Source organism: Oryctolagus cuniculus, chromosome 6 (genome assembly GCF_051225735.1).
Source record: "Oryctolagus cuniculus isolate XC-2025 breed Fujian yellow rabbit chromosome 6, ASM5122573v1, whole genome shotgun sequence".
Classification (NCBI taxonomy): Eukaryota; Metazoa; Chordata; class Mammalia; order Lagomorpha; family Leporidae; genus Oryctolagus; species Oryctolagus cuniculus.
Window position 1 is genome coordinate 94,390,938 of NC_142872.1, and position 15,653 is coordinate 94,406,590.

At 39.2% G+C, this 15,653-nt stretch overlaps 1 protein-coding gene across 2 annotated transcripts in view; it reads left to right on the forward strand.

The window, feature by feature from the left end:
- PREX2 (phosphatidylinositol-3,4,5-trisphosphate dependent Rac exchange factor 2) overlaps positions 1–15,653 on the forward strand; it is a 334,883-nt gene that overhangs the window by 229,182 nt on the left and 90,048 nt on the right. For both annotated transcript variants that reach the window (XM_002710460.6, XM_089336348.1), the window contains exon 34: positions 2,357–2,500. In XM_002710460.6, coding sequence (XP_002710506.2) covers positions 2,357–2,500 — 144 coding nt within the window. The remainder of the gene's footprint in view (positions 1–2,356; positions 2,501–15,653) is intronic.

Sequence of the window (15,653 nt, forward strand, 5' to 3'; positions counted from 1 at the left end):
TGTGGCGTCAGCACCCTGGGTTCTAGTCCCGGTTGGGGCACCGGATTCTGTCCCAGTTGCCCCTTTTCCAGGCCAGCTCTCTGCAGTGGCCTGGGAATGCAGTAGAGGATGGCTCAAGTGCTTGGGCCCTGCACCAGCATAGTAGACCAGATTGGGGCACCTGGCTCCTGGCTTCGGATCGGCGCAGCGTGCCGGCCATAGCAGCCATTTTGGGGGTGAACCAACGGAAAGGAAGACCTTTCTCTCTGTTTCTCTCTCACTGTCTAACTCTGTCTGTCAAAAAAATTTTTTTAAAAATTATACTTGTTTATTGCTAGTATTAGGGAAATCAGTTGATTGTTATATATTAATTTTGTATCCTACTACCTCACTATAATGACTTATTAGGGTTTTTTTTTTTTGGTTTAATTTTTTTTTCAGCTTTTCTATATAATTATGTCATCTGTGATCAAAGACAATTTTATTTCTATTTTTCCCAAACTAAGCTTTTTATTTATTATTCTTGTCTTACTGTATTAGCTAGGGGTTTCTTAAAAAGGGGTGGTGAAGGGAGATATCCTTGTGTGTTCTTGATTTTAGTGGGAAGTCTTCTGTTATCTCACCAGTTGTAGATATTCTTTTATGAGGTTGAAGAAGTTCCCTGTATTCCTAGTGTACTGGGAATTTTACCATAAATAAGTGTTGGATTTTGTCAGCAAAGATTTTTTTGGTGGCTATTCAGATGGTTATGTGATTTTTCCTGTCTAGCCTGTTGACATAATGGAATACATTAATTGATTTTCAAATGTTGAGTTAACATTGCATAACTTGTTAAATGACAATCAATTGTCATATATAATTATTTTTATACATTACGAGATTTAGTTTGCTATTTTTGTGGTTTTTTGCAACTATATTCTTGTATAAACTTTTACAGTTGTAACACTTGAAGTGAAGCAATCTCCATTCTTTATCATAATACTCTTAGTTTTAACTTCATTTTAGTTAACATACTTGATAGTTTTCAGAAAGCATTAACAAATCTTGATTTGTTCTAGGCTTGTGCTATAAAGTGAGACTCTGTCTGCTACATCACTATTTTCCTTTCAATAACATTATTCATTCATTGAAATAGAGACCAGCTACATTAATGCCAATGAGTAAAAGAATTTAATGAGACCTAAAATAGGTATGAGAGAGAGTGTATTAAAAAAGGAAAACTAGAATTTACAAATATTTAGTGTGCATTAATCTATATTTTTTCAGTGCTCATATATCTCTTTTATCTTTATTTTAGAAACCATAAGAAAAACTTTTTCCAGTCATTAAAGTGCCATTAATTTTCACATCTTTCACTGAGAAACTTATTTGTTCTCTTTTACAAATTAAAACTTTCATATCTTCCATTTTTAAAATTGTAGGAAATATAAAATAAGCATTAGTACGTGGAACAAAGATGTGAAATGTCAGTGCAACGTCTCCTTTACTGGCATGCAGCTAAATATAGTTAAATTTAACAAGAAGCCTGCAATCTGTGATCATAAGTGTCATTTAACCTTTAACTTTAATTCTATATAGAGTTTTATTTTGAGGCAGGTTGGAAATAATAAATATTGAGTCAAGAACATGTATTAAATGCTTACTACATTTTGGGTTTAATTTTAATTAGGTAGTATAGACAGTTCTATCTTCATAGAAAGATTTTATATTCTTTTAATGAGGTAGGAATATTTGTCATATATGTTTGTCATAAAACAAGGAAGATTTAGCATAGCATTGTGAAATACTCCTACAGCATTTAGCTATTCAGGTTTGTTTTTTTTTAATAAGTAATTAAATTTAGAATCTTTGAAAATAGCTACAAGAGTTTGAACAGATAATTTCTAATGGCTGTAGGGCACCAACAGAAGATAATACAATTTTGATCTGGTACTCAGGGAATGGAGCTTACAAAACCCATGCTAATTTTGTTAATGGTTACTATGTACTCAATTTCTTGCAAACTACTTAAGAAGTATACCCCAAGGACTCATTTTGACTAAAATATGAATGAGGCAGCTGCCCTGAGAGATTTTGAATCCAAACTATGTGCAGCTAACTCCTCATTTAGCTGAGTGAAACATCTGGTGTGTCAAGGAGCACCAAAGTTTCCTATTGCAGATCTTTATATACAATACAGTAATAAATCTGTTGCTTTAGCGGGCGAGAATCTGATTTAATGTTCTTTCCCTTGTAACTCTGTATGTCTGAGCTAGACTTGCTCTACATGAGCACTTTAGTTTCTAGTGATTTTCTGGATTGTTTTTAAGGGTTGACAGATACACCATATAGCATATCCTGATTTTAGGGAGTAACGGAAGACTAAATGTCATTGTAGATGTTCCTCTTACTTATCAAGCAGAAGGAAGCCGGCAAGCTCTGAAAGTTTACTTCTACATCGATAGCTATCATTTTGAGCAACTGCCTCAACGGTTGAAAAATGGAGGAGGATTTAAAATTCATCCTGTTCTTTTTGCACAAGGTAAACTGTTTCCCTTTTTATGATTCCTGTACCTAAGTTATTTTATCATTTTTAGTGAATATAAATGTAGTAGTCAAAGTTTGTTTTTCGTTAATTTGAAATGCATTGTTTTAGGCAATGCATTTGCTTCTGGGAATGTTTATTTAAGACAGAATCATGTATGATGTAAATTTTTATCAAATAAGATTACACCATTATGTGTAATGAAGGCTAAATTATGATTGATTTACTAAATAAAGGTAAGTTAAATTTGGCTACATAAATTTATTTAAGTTGTACTATAGTGGAGACATTAAAATGATATGGTCAAGGATAAGTACCTGGCTCCTGCCATCGGATCAGCGCGGTGTGCGGGCTGCAGCGTGCAGGCCGCGGCGGCCATTGGAGGGTGAACCAATGGCAAAAGGAAGACCTTTCTCTCTATCTCTCTCTCTCACTGTCCACTCTGCCTGTCAAAAAAAAATTATATGGTCAAATATTCTCTGACGTAGAAAAAGTCTGATAGTATATGCATGCAGATTATAAAAAATAATTTATATTTTACTCTCAATTATATATGAATCTATATACTTACATGCATGTCAAATGTTTTAAGTATCACTGAGTGGTTAAATTTATGCTTTATTAATATTTTTGATCAATTTTTGGTTAGGAAATATGTATTCTTTTTTTTTTTCAAATAAACAATGAGTGTCACTGACAACTGAAGAAATTAAGATTAGCACAAGTAAGAAAATTCTTGCATGAATTGTATTTCCAAAGAAAGTTTCTGTATCTTTCCTAGTTCCAGGTTCATAACGTGCTGCCTAAAAAAGATCCTGTATAGTCTCTTCTACTCTGGAATATTCTCCAAGCTTTTAAAAATGCATGCTGTGGTCACAAGGTTATATCAGTTTCTCTGAATGATACCACAGAGAATTTCATTTTTCTTCTTTTGAGTTTTCAAGAATTGCATTGCTTTGCTGTAGAATATTAATGTTCTAATACAAAATGAGGAGAGTGTAGAGGAATAAAAACATTCTGAATAACTGAAGGACACATAAGCATATGAAATCTAAGTTTGTTACCAAGTGAGGTTTTTGCTTTCTCCCACATATTATTTTTAAACCCTGAATTTTAAAAGATAGATGACTCTTCCTTCAATTGTCATAGTTTGAAAGCTGCAACTGCCTCAAGCAGATAGTTGGAATGAATACTTTTAAATAGAGGAAAGTTTCAATGAGAGGATGTTCACAGTTGTTAGAAGGTGTTTTCATTTCTCCTTGTAGGAATGTGATTTATAGGAAGGTCATAAACATTCTGTAATAAAAAGAAATAAAAAGAGTGAACACAAGTAGACCTTTGGAAATATGTCAGGGAATAGTTAAACCTAAAATATGTTAAAAGCCATTACCGGTGAAGACAGTTCGAGAAGATAGGGAAGGGTGCTTGTCTAGAATGTTAACTTTTATAGAGTTTAACCAGAGCTTACAGTTATTAAAGCCTCTGCATTTCATTTCTTTTCTTTCTGTCTGAATTTTGTCTCTTTGAAATCATTACTGAAATGACAGATGGCACTAGTCACCTTTTAAAAAAAAAAAAAAATCATTTCAGGGCCAGCGCCATGGCTTACTTGGCTAATCCTCCGCCTGCAGCGCCAGCATCCCATATGGGTGCCGGTTCTAGTCCCTGTGCACCTCTTCCAGTCCAGCTCTCTGCTGTGGCCTGGGATAGCAGTGGAGGGTGGCCCAAGTGCTTGGCCCCTGCACCTGCATGGGAGACTGGGAGGAAGCACCTGGCTTCTGGCTTCAGATCAGTACAACGCCAACCATTGTGGCCATTTGGGGAGTGAACCAATGGAAGGAAGACCTTTCTCTCTGTGTCTCTCTCTCTCACTGTCTATAACTCTACCTGTGAAATAAAAAAAAAAAATCTTTGCATTTGTGACACATTGGCCATAAGTAGCTGAGTAATCATCTCCACCAACCCAAGTGCATTCAAAGAAGATTATTTTGCAAACAGCCTCTATTTTTAATTTTTAATTTTGGCCAAAGTTAATTTTAAAATAATCTCTAAATAGATATAACTTCAGTGAATTAATTTAATTAAAATTTAATTTAAAGAAAAGCTATGATAAACTTTTGGTTTTAGTATTCTCATGGCTAAAAATATGAAAAAGGATTTGAATAAGCAACAATGGAAACACTTCTGTAACAAGGTCACAGATAGGTAAAGCAGCTGGGAACAGCTTGTTTGCTTAGAAATTTGTCAGTGATAAGCTTGTTTATTCAAAGAGGGTGCAGAAGTTCCTCTGCATTCCTAAGACTCCCAGGAGGGAGCTTCAGTAGCTCTTAGTATTCATCAGATAGGGAGAAGCACAGAAATTTCAGACCTAGCTAGAGAGGAGATTGCCATCTGGTAATTGAAAAGTGGTGGTAGATGGAAGAGATGCCAAGTCTAACCCTGAGATGAAATCTTAAGAGTTTGAGTTTGTTTTTTATTTTTTAATTCTTCATTTTTAAAAATTATTTATTTATTTGGGACACACAGAGAGACAGAAAGAAAATACCTTATCTACTAATTTACTCTGCAAATGCCTGCAACATCCAGGACTGGGCCAGGCTGAAGCAAGGAGGCCTGAATGCAATCTGGGTCTCCCACGTGGGTGGCAGGGACACAAGTACTTGAAGCATCACCAGCTGCCTCCCAGGGTGCGTATTAGCAAGAAGCTGAAATTGGAAGCAAAGCCAGGACTGAAACCCAGACACTTCAGTGTGGGATGCAGGTGTCCCAAGTAGTGTCCCAACTGCTATGCTAGACACCTGCTCCTAGAATTTTAATTTAGGGGCCAGCTTTGTGGCCTAGTGGGGTTAAACTGCCACCCAAGACGCTAACATCCCATATGGGCACCAGTTCATATCCTGGATGCTCCACTATTGACTCAACTCTCTGTTAAAGGCCTGAGAAATGCAGCAAAGATGGCCCAAGTGCATGGGTCCCTGCCACCCAAAGGGGAGACCCAGATGAAGCTCCTGGTTCCTAGCTTTGGTCTGGCCCAGTGCTGGGTGTTGCAGTTATGGGAATGAACCAGGAGACAGAAGGTCTTTCTTTTTGGTCTCTTCCTCTCTCCCTGAAACTCTGACTTTCAAAATAAATAAATATTTTTAAAAAAATTAGTTTTACTTTGTGTGTGCCTTTGTACACAGTTTTTTGCTAGCCAATAAAAAATAGAAAAATTGGATAAATTTGAAAGTTTCCTGGGACGTCTTTTGAAGTCAGCCTCCTGAGGTTGAACTAGAACAGGCAGCTAATCTATCAGCTTCTTCCCATTTTTTCTTGCCTCCGTGGATACTGGGGGAAGTAGAGCACAGTAATTTGTGGGCATCTTGCAGACATGGAACCAACCAAAGTGAGCAGGGTTGAAGGTAAAATAATTGCTGAAGGCCCGAGTTACAGAACAAGAATCTGGGTAGACAAAAGTGATCCTGATTTCCAAGGTAAGGAACACATAGGAAGTTTGGCACAAGGCATAGGCAAAAGCTGGAATTTGAAAATCACATTAAAGCAATCTACTTGCTAATATTCCTAAGTGCTTCCTACAGGTCAGGGAATCAGTGCTGTTGGGATTCTTGAGCCTTTGGTGAGATAAAGATCGTAAGTATAAGGCTGGTGAAATCACAAACACGAGGAGGAGAAATACTCAGGATCATTTTGCCCTCTTCCTACTGACTTATTTTTATGTTTCTGTCAGTGGTCCTTAGTGCTGGTGGCACATTAATCATCTTGAGTTTTTTTTTTTTTTAAATACCCATACGAGATCAACTAAGAAAGTCTCTGGGGCATGGGACCCAAATCCTAGAATATTTTAGAAGCTATCTAAGTGTTTGTGGAGTCTACTAGGAGTGAGAAACCATGGTCTCTCACCATGCAATTATCCAGCTAATCTTTGTTTAATGAGACTAATTCATTTCACAAATGTTCTGTCTGTCTAGATTCTAGGGAGCCATAGCAAGAGGCACAGGAGCAATGCAATATATTCGTGCATTGCTTTTAACAACAGGATGGAAGTGTAACCTTGAGTGGGATAGGTTTTTTTTTTATTATTTTTAAAAAAGCTTTTTTTTTTTTTTCATTTACTTTAAAGGGAGATGGAGACATAGAGAGAGTGAGCACTATCTTCCATCCGCTGGTTCAATACCCAAATGGCCACAACAGCTGGGACTGGACCAAGCTGAAGTCAGGAGCCAGAAGCTCCCTCTGGGTGGCAATGGCCTAAGCACTTGGGCTGTCTTCTGCTGCTTTCCCAGGTACATTAGTTGAGAGCTTGATGGAAAGAGGAGCAGCAGTGACTTGAACCTGGGTCCATATGAAATGCTGGTGGCAGCTTAACCTGCTGCACCACAACACCGGCCTCCAATGGGACAGGATTCCTTTTTTTTTTTTTTTTGACAGGCAGAGTGGACAGTGAGAGAGAGAGACAGAGAGAAAGGTCTTCCTTTTGCCGTTGGTTCACCCTCCAATGGCCGCCGTGGCTGGCGCACTGCGCTGATCCGATGGCAGGAGCCAGGTGCTTCTCCTGGTCTCCCATGTGGGTGCAGGGCCCAAGCACTTGGGCCATCCTCCACTGCACTCCCTGGCTACAGCAGAGAGCTGGCCTGGAAGAGGGGCAACCGGGACAGAATCCGGCGCCCCGACCGGGACTAGAACCCCGTGTGCCGGTGCCGCAAGGCGGAGCATTAGCCTAGTGAGCTGCGGCGCTGGCCCGGGACAGGATTCTTAAGCAGAGGCTGATGAAGCTCAGAGGGTGGACAGCTGCAGGAGGGTTCTGCGGGGATCCTAGCAACCAGGCAGTGAGCCTGTCATTCTTAAAGGCCTCTGAGCAGGCAGCTTTTAGAGCCTCCTCTAAATAAAGTCCATGCCTTGCATCCCTCAAACCCGTGACTATAATGGCTCGATGTGGGTCTTGGAGAATTCTGACAGGTCTTCATTCCTGGGGGAAGGGTGGTGAGAGTACTGTAAAAATAAAGGTACAGGACCTGCACTGGGGCGTGGTAAGCTAAGCCTCCACCTGTGCTGCTGGCATCCTAATGGGCTCTGGTTCATGTCCTGGCTGCTCCTCTTCCAACCCAGCTTTCTCTTTATGGCCTGGGAAAGCAGTGGAAGATGGCCCAAGTGCTTGGGCCCCTGCACTCATGTGGGAGACCCAGAAGAAGCTCCTGGCTTTGGATTGACCCCACTTCAGCTGTTGTGGCCATATAAGGAGAAAACCAGCAAATGGAAAACCTTTCTCTCTGTCTCTCCTTCTCTCTGTAACTCTACCTCTCAAATAAATAAATTAATTAAATCTTTAAACAAACAGACAAAAAAAGATAAAGGCAAGTGGGCCAAGTGAGAATCCTTGCTGCTGCAGCTGGTCTTGAGGTCACCAATTGATTCTCATTTTCCCCCTTCTGCTATCCATTGTAGATTCCTCCCTCTCAGCCTGAGCCTTTGCCATTTTCTGTGGCATGAGCAAGACTTTCATCTCTAAAGGGCTTCATCCCCTGGTCACCATGCCCTTTGTAGAATGGCATTATTGCAGTTTTCCTCTTACCAACAAATTTGGGCACAGGATTAGCAAGGGGGACCCTAGTGGATTCCCAGGGTGCCAAACCTACTGCTTCTGTACCCACTGTGTCACAGTAGCTCTGTCCCCTTCAGATGGCCAATGGTGATGGCTGTGCTTGGCTGCTAGTGCCTTGAAAAACCCATAGAACCAGAATTTTGGGGACAGGAAGAAAACATTCCTCAGGAGAGTCACTGAAACTCATGTATTAGTTTTGTTAGGCTGCTATACAAACTCACCACAAAGTGAGTGGCTTCAAACAAGAGGGATTTATTCTGTCCCAGTTCTACAGGCTAGAAGTCTGAAATCGAGGTCTTGCTTCTTCCAATGGCTTCTGCATCTTCTGGCTTCTGGTATCTGCCACCAGTCCTTGCTTTTCCTTGATATTGTAGCTACATAATTACAATCTCTGTCTCCATTTTCATGTGGCTATCTGTCCTGTGTGTCTGTCTGTCTCTGCCTCTCTGTATTAAAATTTCCCTCTTCTTGTAGCTTTAAGCTCACTCTGATTCAATATGACTTCATTTTCATTTGGTTATATCTGTAAAGACCATATTTCAAGATAATGTCATATTTGTAGACACCAGGGTTGAGGAATTTACCATATCTTTGAGAGCACAGTTTAAGTCTAGTGATGTTAAGCACAGTCATTTCTGTTTCCAACTTCGGTTGCTGGATTTGTGTGTTCTGTCATTTAGGGACATGATGACATACCAAGTGCTGTGATTTAAAATGTATAGTTTTCTGAATATGGTGTCCAGCTCTTGTGAAGTGTCACTAAACATCTATTCCCTGGGTCTCTGGGTGGTGGTTTTCCTTAAACTAAATAATATGTGCAATGCTAGTCTTTTTCTCCACAAACACATTTCTGGATATTTTGGCTTTTTACCTCCTATAAACTACAGCAATAACAAAAACTTGCTACCTCTAAATCTTACCTGGTGGGGTAGGCATTTGGCCTAGTGGTTAAGACACTACTTAAGATGCCCATGTACCATTTCAGAGTTCCTAGATTAGAGTCCTGGTTCCACTCTGGACCCAGCCACCTGCTAATATATATGCTTGGAGGCAGCAGCTGATGGCTCAAGTGGTTGGGTCCTTACAAGCCACATGGGAGACCTGGATTGTGTTCCCAGCTCCCAGCTTTGGGTTGGCCCTGCTCTGGCTACTATGGGCTTTTGGGCAGTGAACCAAAGGATGGGGCTCTCCCTATCTCACTGTTTCTATCTGAAATAAATAAAAATAAGTAAATAAATGAAGCTTTAGAGATGTCTTTCTGTGCTCAAAAAAAAAAAAATTGAAATTAGCCAAGAACTCTCTCTTTTAAGCAAAAGGGAGCATTTTATTTAAAACACCATGATTATCTTAGTTGGTTTCATTCAGATATTTTTTCACTCCAAAATCTTCTTAAGGTTCTGTAAAAGATGAATCTTTTTATTTCCCCTTTAGGTTTTATACAATATTTATCATTGAAACCATAAATAGCTTTTTAAAAATGAAATAACAGTTCCCAGCGTTGAGCCTGTATATGAGTCGTAAACAGGCTTTCTCCTTTGTCATATGGAATTGACAAAACTTGCTCTCTTTACAAAAAAAATAATAGTAGTCAGTTCTGAGGCATTCTGACTGTGACCATTTCTGGAGAATTGCAACAGTACCTGTGCTGTTTCTTATTTAACCAATAAAGTGTCACTGTGCTATCAAAAGAGTGCTGGTTGATTGGCACTATTCTTACAATTATTCTCAAGAGAATCTGAATTTTTCCTGATTAATCCCTTTTGTGGAAAAGACTTGAAATGTTTTTTGAGTGAAAATATGGCTCACTTTCAGTCTTAGAATAATTTAATATTTAATTTTCTTTAACATTCATTAAATTTTTCCTTTTTTTTTACTATCTTAGCTTGAATGTTTTCCTGCAATAAAATGTAATAGAAATAAAATAAGCAAGTTCAAGTTGTAATTTAAATATTGCTTTTAATTAAATTCTTCTAAGTAACTTAAATATTTATTCAGTCAAGTAGGTGAATACTACATTGAGTCACATATTGTTATACTGAAGAGAACAAAGAAAACTAGATAAGGAATGTGAAGAGAGACCCAGTTTTAAGTCACTATGACATTATTGTATATCTACCCTACTTTTGCTGAGAACAGAAATTTAATTTGGTAGAATGTCACAGTGTTTTCTTAATTATTATAACAAATAAACATACATAGGGAATGTGTCCTCCCTCTTCAGTTTAGTTTTTAAATACATAACTCATTTTTTTTGTTGCTGATCTCTGTTTCCTATAGTCCTATACATATGTCATATACTTCTGAGATTTGTTTGTATTTATTTGAAAAGCAGAGTTGTACAGAGAAAAAAGAGACAGAGAGTTTAAGAGAGAAAGAGAGATCTTCCATCCACTGGTTCATTTCCCAGATAGCGACAATGGCTGGGGCTGGGCCAGGCTGAAGCCAGAAGCCTAGAACTCCATCCAGATCTCCTACATGGGTGGCAGGAGCCCGGGTACTTGGCCATCATCTACTGTCTCCTAAGTGTATTAGCAGAGAACTGGATCAGAAGCAGAGCAACCTGGACTTGAACCAGCACTCATATGGGATGCTGGTGTCTGGGGCAGTAGCTTAACCCACTGCACCATAAGGCCAGCCCATGCCACATGCCTCTTGGCCAAATTGTTAAACTTACCACTACCAAAAATTTATATTTATATATATATATATGTAATTTTGAATTTTAACCAACTTGCTAATTAAAAAATATTATCAAAAACATTTAATGAAAACAGCCATTTAAGAGCATGTAGAAATATTAGTTATATTATAAATTACTTTTAAATAATTGTTCTTATATCGTAGCAATGTTTTAGAGGAGGACTGATCATGCTGCCTATAGATCTTTATAAAAATTAGATCCCATGTCCTCCCTGCCCCCTGAAGCACACACACATATGTACAACACACACATACAGATACACATACAAATACACACACATACTCTGCTACTCCTTCCATTGTTCTCCTCCAGGCTTTCTGGTTTGAAGTCACAAATTGAAGTGATCTTGCATGAACTTGCATCAATTTTGAAAGAATCTTAGATCCCTTAACTTTCTGTTTGAGCACTCTGGTGCATAATCTGTATCTCAGGGATACTGAAGTCAATAATGCCTGAAGAGCACTTGGCATGTTGCCTAGTACATAAAATTTATTCAATAAGAATAAGCTTACGCTGTCTTTTTTAAAGATGTATTTGTTATTTATTTGAAAGAGTTACAGAGAGAGGAGAGGCAGAGATAGAGTCATATGTTTCACCTGCTAGTTCATTCCACGAATGGCCCAGGCTGGGTCACTCTGAAGCCAGGAGCCTGGATCGCTATCAAGGTCTCCTGTGTGGGTGCAAGGACCCAAGAACTGGGGCCATCTTCTGCTGCCTTCACAGACACCCTTCCCAGATCAGAAGCAGAGCAGCTGGGACTCAGAGTTATAGGTAGCAGCTTAAATTCTTGCACCTCAACACTGGCATTGACCTGGCTGTCTTAATACTGTTATTTAATTCAATCCTTCCTTGATAACCACAATTAGTAGGTGCTTCTATTTTCCATATCAAAAGGAGGAACCTGATGATCTCAGATACTGATTAATTTGTCCAAAGTCACATATTAGCTAGTAAAGAGCAGAAACTGCAAGGGTTTTCATCATTAACTTTCTGACTAGTAAAAGTGATTCACATTGAAGTGTGGCTATTGATAGAGTTCTCCTGGAATATTTTCTTTTCACAAAGAACAGCTTGTTCAAGGAAGTGAGCGTGGCATATAGCTGAGAATAGTTCTATCAAGTAGACATCCTTTTATTTCCTGTGTTTATTTACAACCAGAAGTTTGCCAAGCTAGTTCCAACTATCATAATTAATGCTGGAGTCATAAGGAATAAACAAATAGAGAAATCCTTGAATCTAACCCAGAGGTTTGATTTCCTGTGCTGAAGTGAATGCAATATGCTTCCACTCAAATCTCACATAATTGTTTTTCTCAATTATAAACCCAGAATACCATTTAAAAAGTTGTAACTTGGCAGTACGCTTCAAAGTTTTATTATTTTCTCAGTGCTGAATCACTTTTCCTCTGTTTGCCCCCAAAATGATAAAAGTTTCTATTAATTTGAGAAAACCATCTTTGAATGAAGTTTAAAAGCTATTGCACTTAGGAGATTTGAAACAAGATTTGTTTTTATCAATTTTGAAATAATCTGTTCAAAATTGAAGTTTGTAAGTGGTAATGGATTTCAAGAGAAAACAATTTACGTTGCAAAATTGGACCCATTAGCATGCCTGAGGCAGGCAGCCTTTCCACAGGAAACTTCCATTTCTAAGCCTCCTGTGATTGATCTCTTCTCTGAAGATTTTTAAATACCACCTCATAAAGTCTAAAGGAAAAAGAAACAGTAAAAATTTTGGTGAAAAAGGAACTCTGTATTACTCAAAAACACTTAGAATTAGTGAGATGCTACATACGTGTTTATTTTTTAACTAAATCAACTCACCATTTGAGTAGAGGTAGTTGTCTCAAATTTCATTTTATCTACACTTTGTACTTATTGTATTAATACTTCTTATCTTAATTAAGTGTATGAAAGAGTGTAACTGATAGGCAGGGAATCAGAAAGGAGTAAGTGAGCTGGAATTTGTGCCAGCCCTGCCTTGTCACTCTGTCTTCTTTGTTACTCCACCTTCCTAGGAAGGAGGAGAGGCCACAATGTCCATGTAGAGAAATCCCAGAAATCTTCCCATATAAGATCCCATGCCATGTGTTTATTCAATTATGGCTCCACCCCCTATTATATAAAAGAGGGTGATAATGTAAGTGGGGCCCTCTTTTGCCCTTGACCATGCTTGAGAAACGTTCTCTGGCTTCCCCTGCCTATCTCTCCTCATAGACAGTTCTCTGGACCATTCACATATCTCTCCATGTAAAGTGACCCACCCTCATGTGTGAATGTATTTCACTTTGTTTTAAATGAATCCTGCTCTCACTTATGCACTGTAAGGATATCTCTGCTATGAATTCTTATCTCTGTGAGAGTAAGAACCTGGATTAAATATTGGAATACCTAGGCCCATATTATAACTATAAATGGACATAACAGTTTCTGTCTTTTTACTCAGACATATGTTAATGTAGTTTTGCCTCTCATACACATATGTGTTTTATATGTGTGTGTGTATGTACAAGGAATTTTCAATAAATTCATATAAAATATGTATTATGAAAAGTCTATGTATGGATTTCAAATATTTTTGGCACCAAAACAGACTTTTAATTCTGTTGTCCCACAATCTTTTTGAAGTACCCATGTATATAAGTAATATATATGAAATTTGAGTTAGATTCACAAAAAACATTGTAAAGGAGGAAAATAATTTTCTCTCTACCTTTCATAGTTGTTAGTTGGGATGGACCTCTGCAGCCAAAGACAGATTAACAAGAGAAAAATTAAAAATTTAATACCATGCATATGTGGGAGACACCCAAGAAAAAGTGAAAAAATTTTCCAAGAGTTAGCTTTGAATGTAGGCTTAAATACAATAGATCCATTCTATCCACGGTTTTTCCTCCTGCAACTTCAATTGCTTGCAGCCACCTGCAGTCTGAAAATACTAAATGGAAAATTCCAGGAATAAAACCTTTGTAAGTTTTTTTTTTTTTTTTTTTTAAGTCAGTTCAAGAGGCAAAGAGAGGCAGACAGATGGTTCACTCCCCAAATGCCTGCAGTGGCCAGGACTGGATCAGGCCAAAGTCGGGAACTAGGAACTTAAGCCAAGTTTTCCATATGTGTGACAGGTACCCAACCACTTGAGCCATCACTGCTTCCTCCCGGGCTATTGATAAGCACAGAGTTGAAATCAGGAACCTGAGCTAGGAATTAAACCCAGGGACTCTGAAATGGGATGTGCACATCTTAACTGGTAGAACAAACTCCTCCCTCAGTTCATAAGTTTTAAATTGTATGTCATTCTCACTACTGTGATGAAATCTTGCACTGTTTCATTCCATCCTATGGAGGATGTGAATAATTACTTTGTCCAGAATATTCACACTGTATATACTACTTGCCCATTAGTCATTTATTTGTTCTTGGTTTTAAGATCATTGACTGTTGTGATTAAACAGTTCTCATGTCCAAATGTCTCCTGTTTTATTTAGTATGCCTCCAAAGTGCAAGAGTAGTGATGGTGGCCAGAATTGCTGCATAGTGGGTTAAGCTGCTGCCTGTGATGCCAGCATCCCATATGGGCACCAGCCCGACTCCCCACTGCTCCACTTCCAATCCAGCTCCATGCTAACACACCTAGGAATGCAGCAGAGCATGTCAAGTGCTTGGGCCCCTGATACCCAAATGGGAGAACTAGAAGAAGCTCCTAGTTTCCAGTTTTTGTCTGGCCCAGCCCTGGCCATTATGACCATTTAGGGAGTGAGCCAACTGGTATATGAAGGTCTCTGTCTGTCTTTCTCTGCCTTTCTATCTATCTCCCCCTGCCCTCCCTCCCTCCCTCTCTCTCTCTTTCTCTCTCTCTCTCTCTGTGTCCGCCTGTCTATTCAAATAAATACATAAATAAATCTCTTTTAAAAAAACATGGTAGTGATGCTGGCAATTTAGATATGCCAAAAAAGAAGCCCTAAGGTGCTCCCTTTAAGTGAAAATTCTTGACTTAATATAATGTTAAGAACAAATATTCTACCTGTGAAATTGTAAAAAAGGAAAAAGAAATTTCATGCTAGTTTTACTATCACAGCTAAGAGGGCAAAAGTTATGGCTACAGTGCATGGTCTAACTTCTTAGTTAAGATGGAAAAGGGGCCGGCGCCACGGCTCACTAGGCTAATCCTCCGCCTAGCAGCGCCGGCACACCGGGTTCTAGTCCCGGTCGGGGCGCCGGATTCTGTCCCGGTTGCCCCTCTTCCAGGCCAGCCCTCTGCTGTGGCCAGGGAGTGCAGTGGAGGATGGCCCAGGTGCTTGGGCCCTGCACCCCATGGGAGACCAGGAAAAGCACCTGGCTCCTGGCTCCTGCCATCGGATCAGCGCAGTGCGCCGGCTGCAGCGCGCTGGCCGCGGCGGCCATTGGAGGGTGAACCAACGGCAAAAGGAAGACCTTTCTGTCTGTCTCTCTCTCTCACTGTCCACTCTGCCTGTCAAAAAAAAAAAAAAAAAAAAAAAAAGATGGAAAAGGTCTTACGTTTGTGTTTGTGCATATAGGAAAAAACATCATATATCCAGAGTTTGGTACTATCTGCAGGTTCAGGGATGCACTGAGCGTATTGGAAAGTGCCCCTTCTGGTACAGCGAAGTGGCTGTTGCTGTACCATTTTCCACTGGAATAAAGAAGGGAGGCTCTGGGGTAGGTCCAGCTATGGAGAGGTGACCAGGAAAGGCACAAGGTAAACAAGTGTAAGGTTTATTATACAGATCTGAGTTATACCTTCTCCTAAATGTCTCTAGTGACTAAGTCACCCTTCTCTTAGTAGTAACCAGAGGGAGATACCCCTGCAAAGGGAGATGCCATTTAAAGATG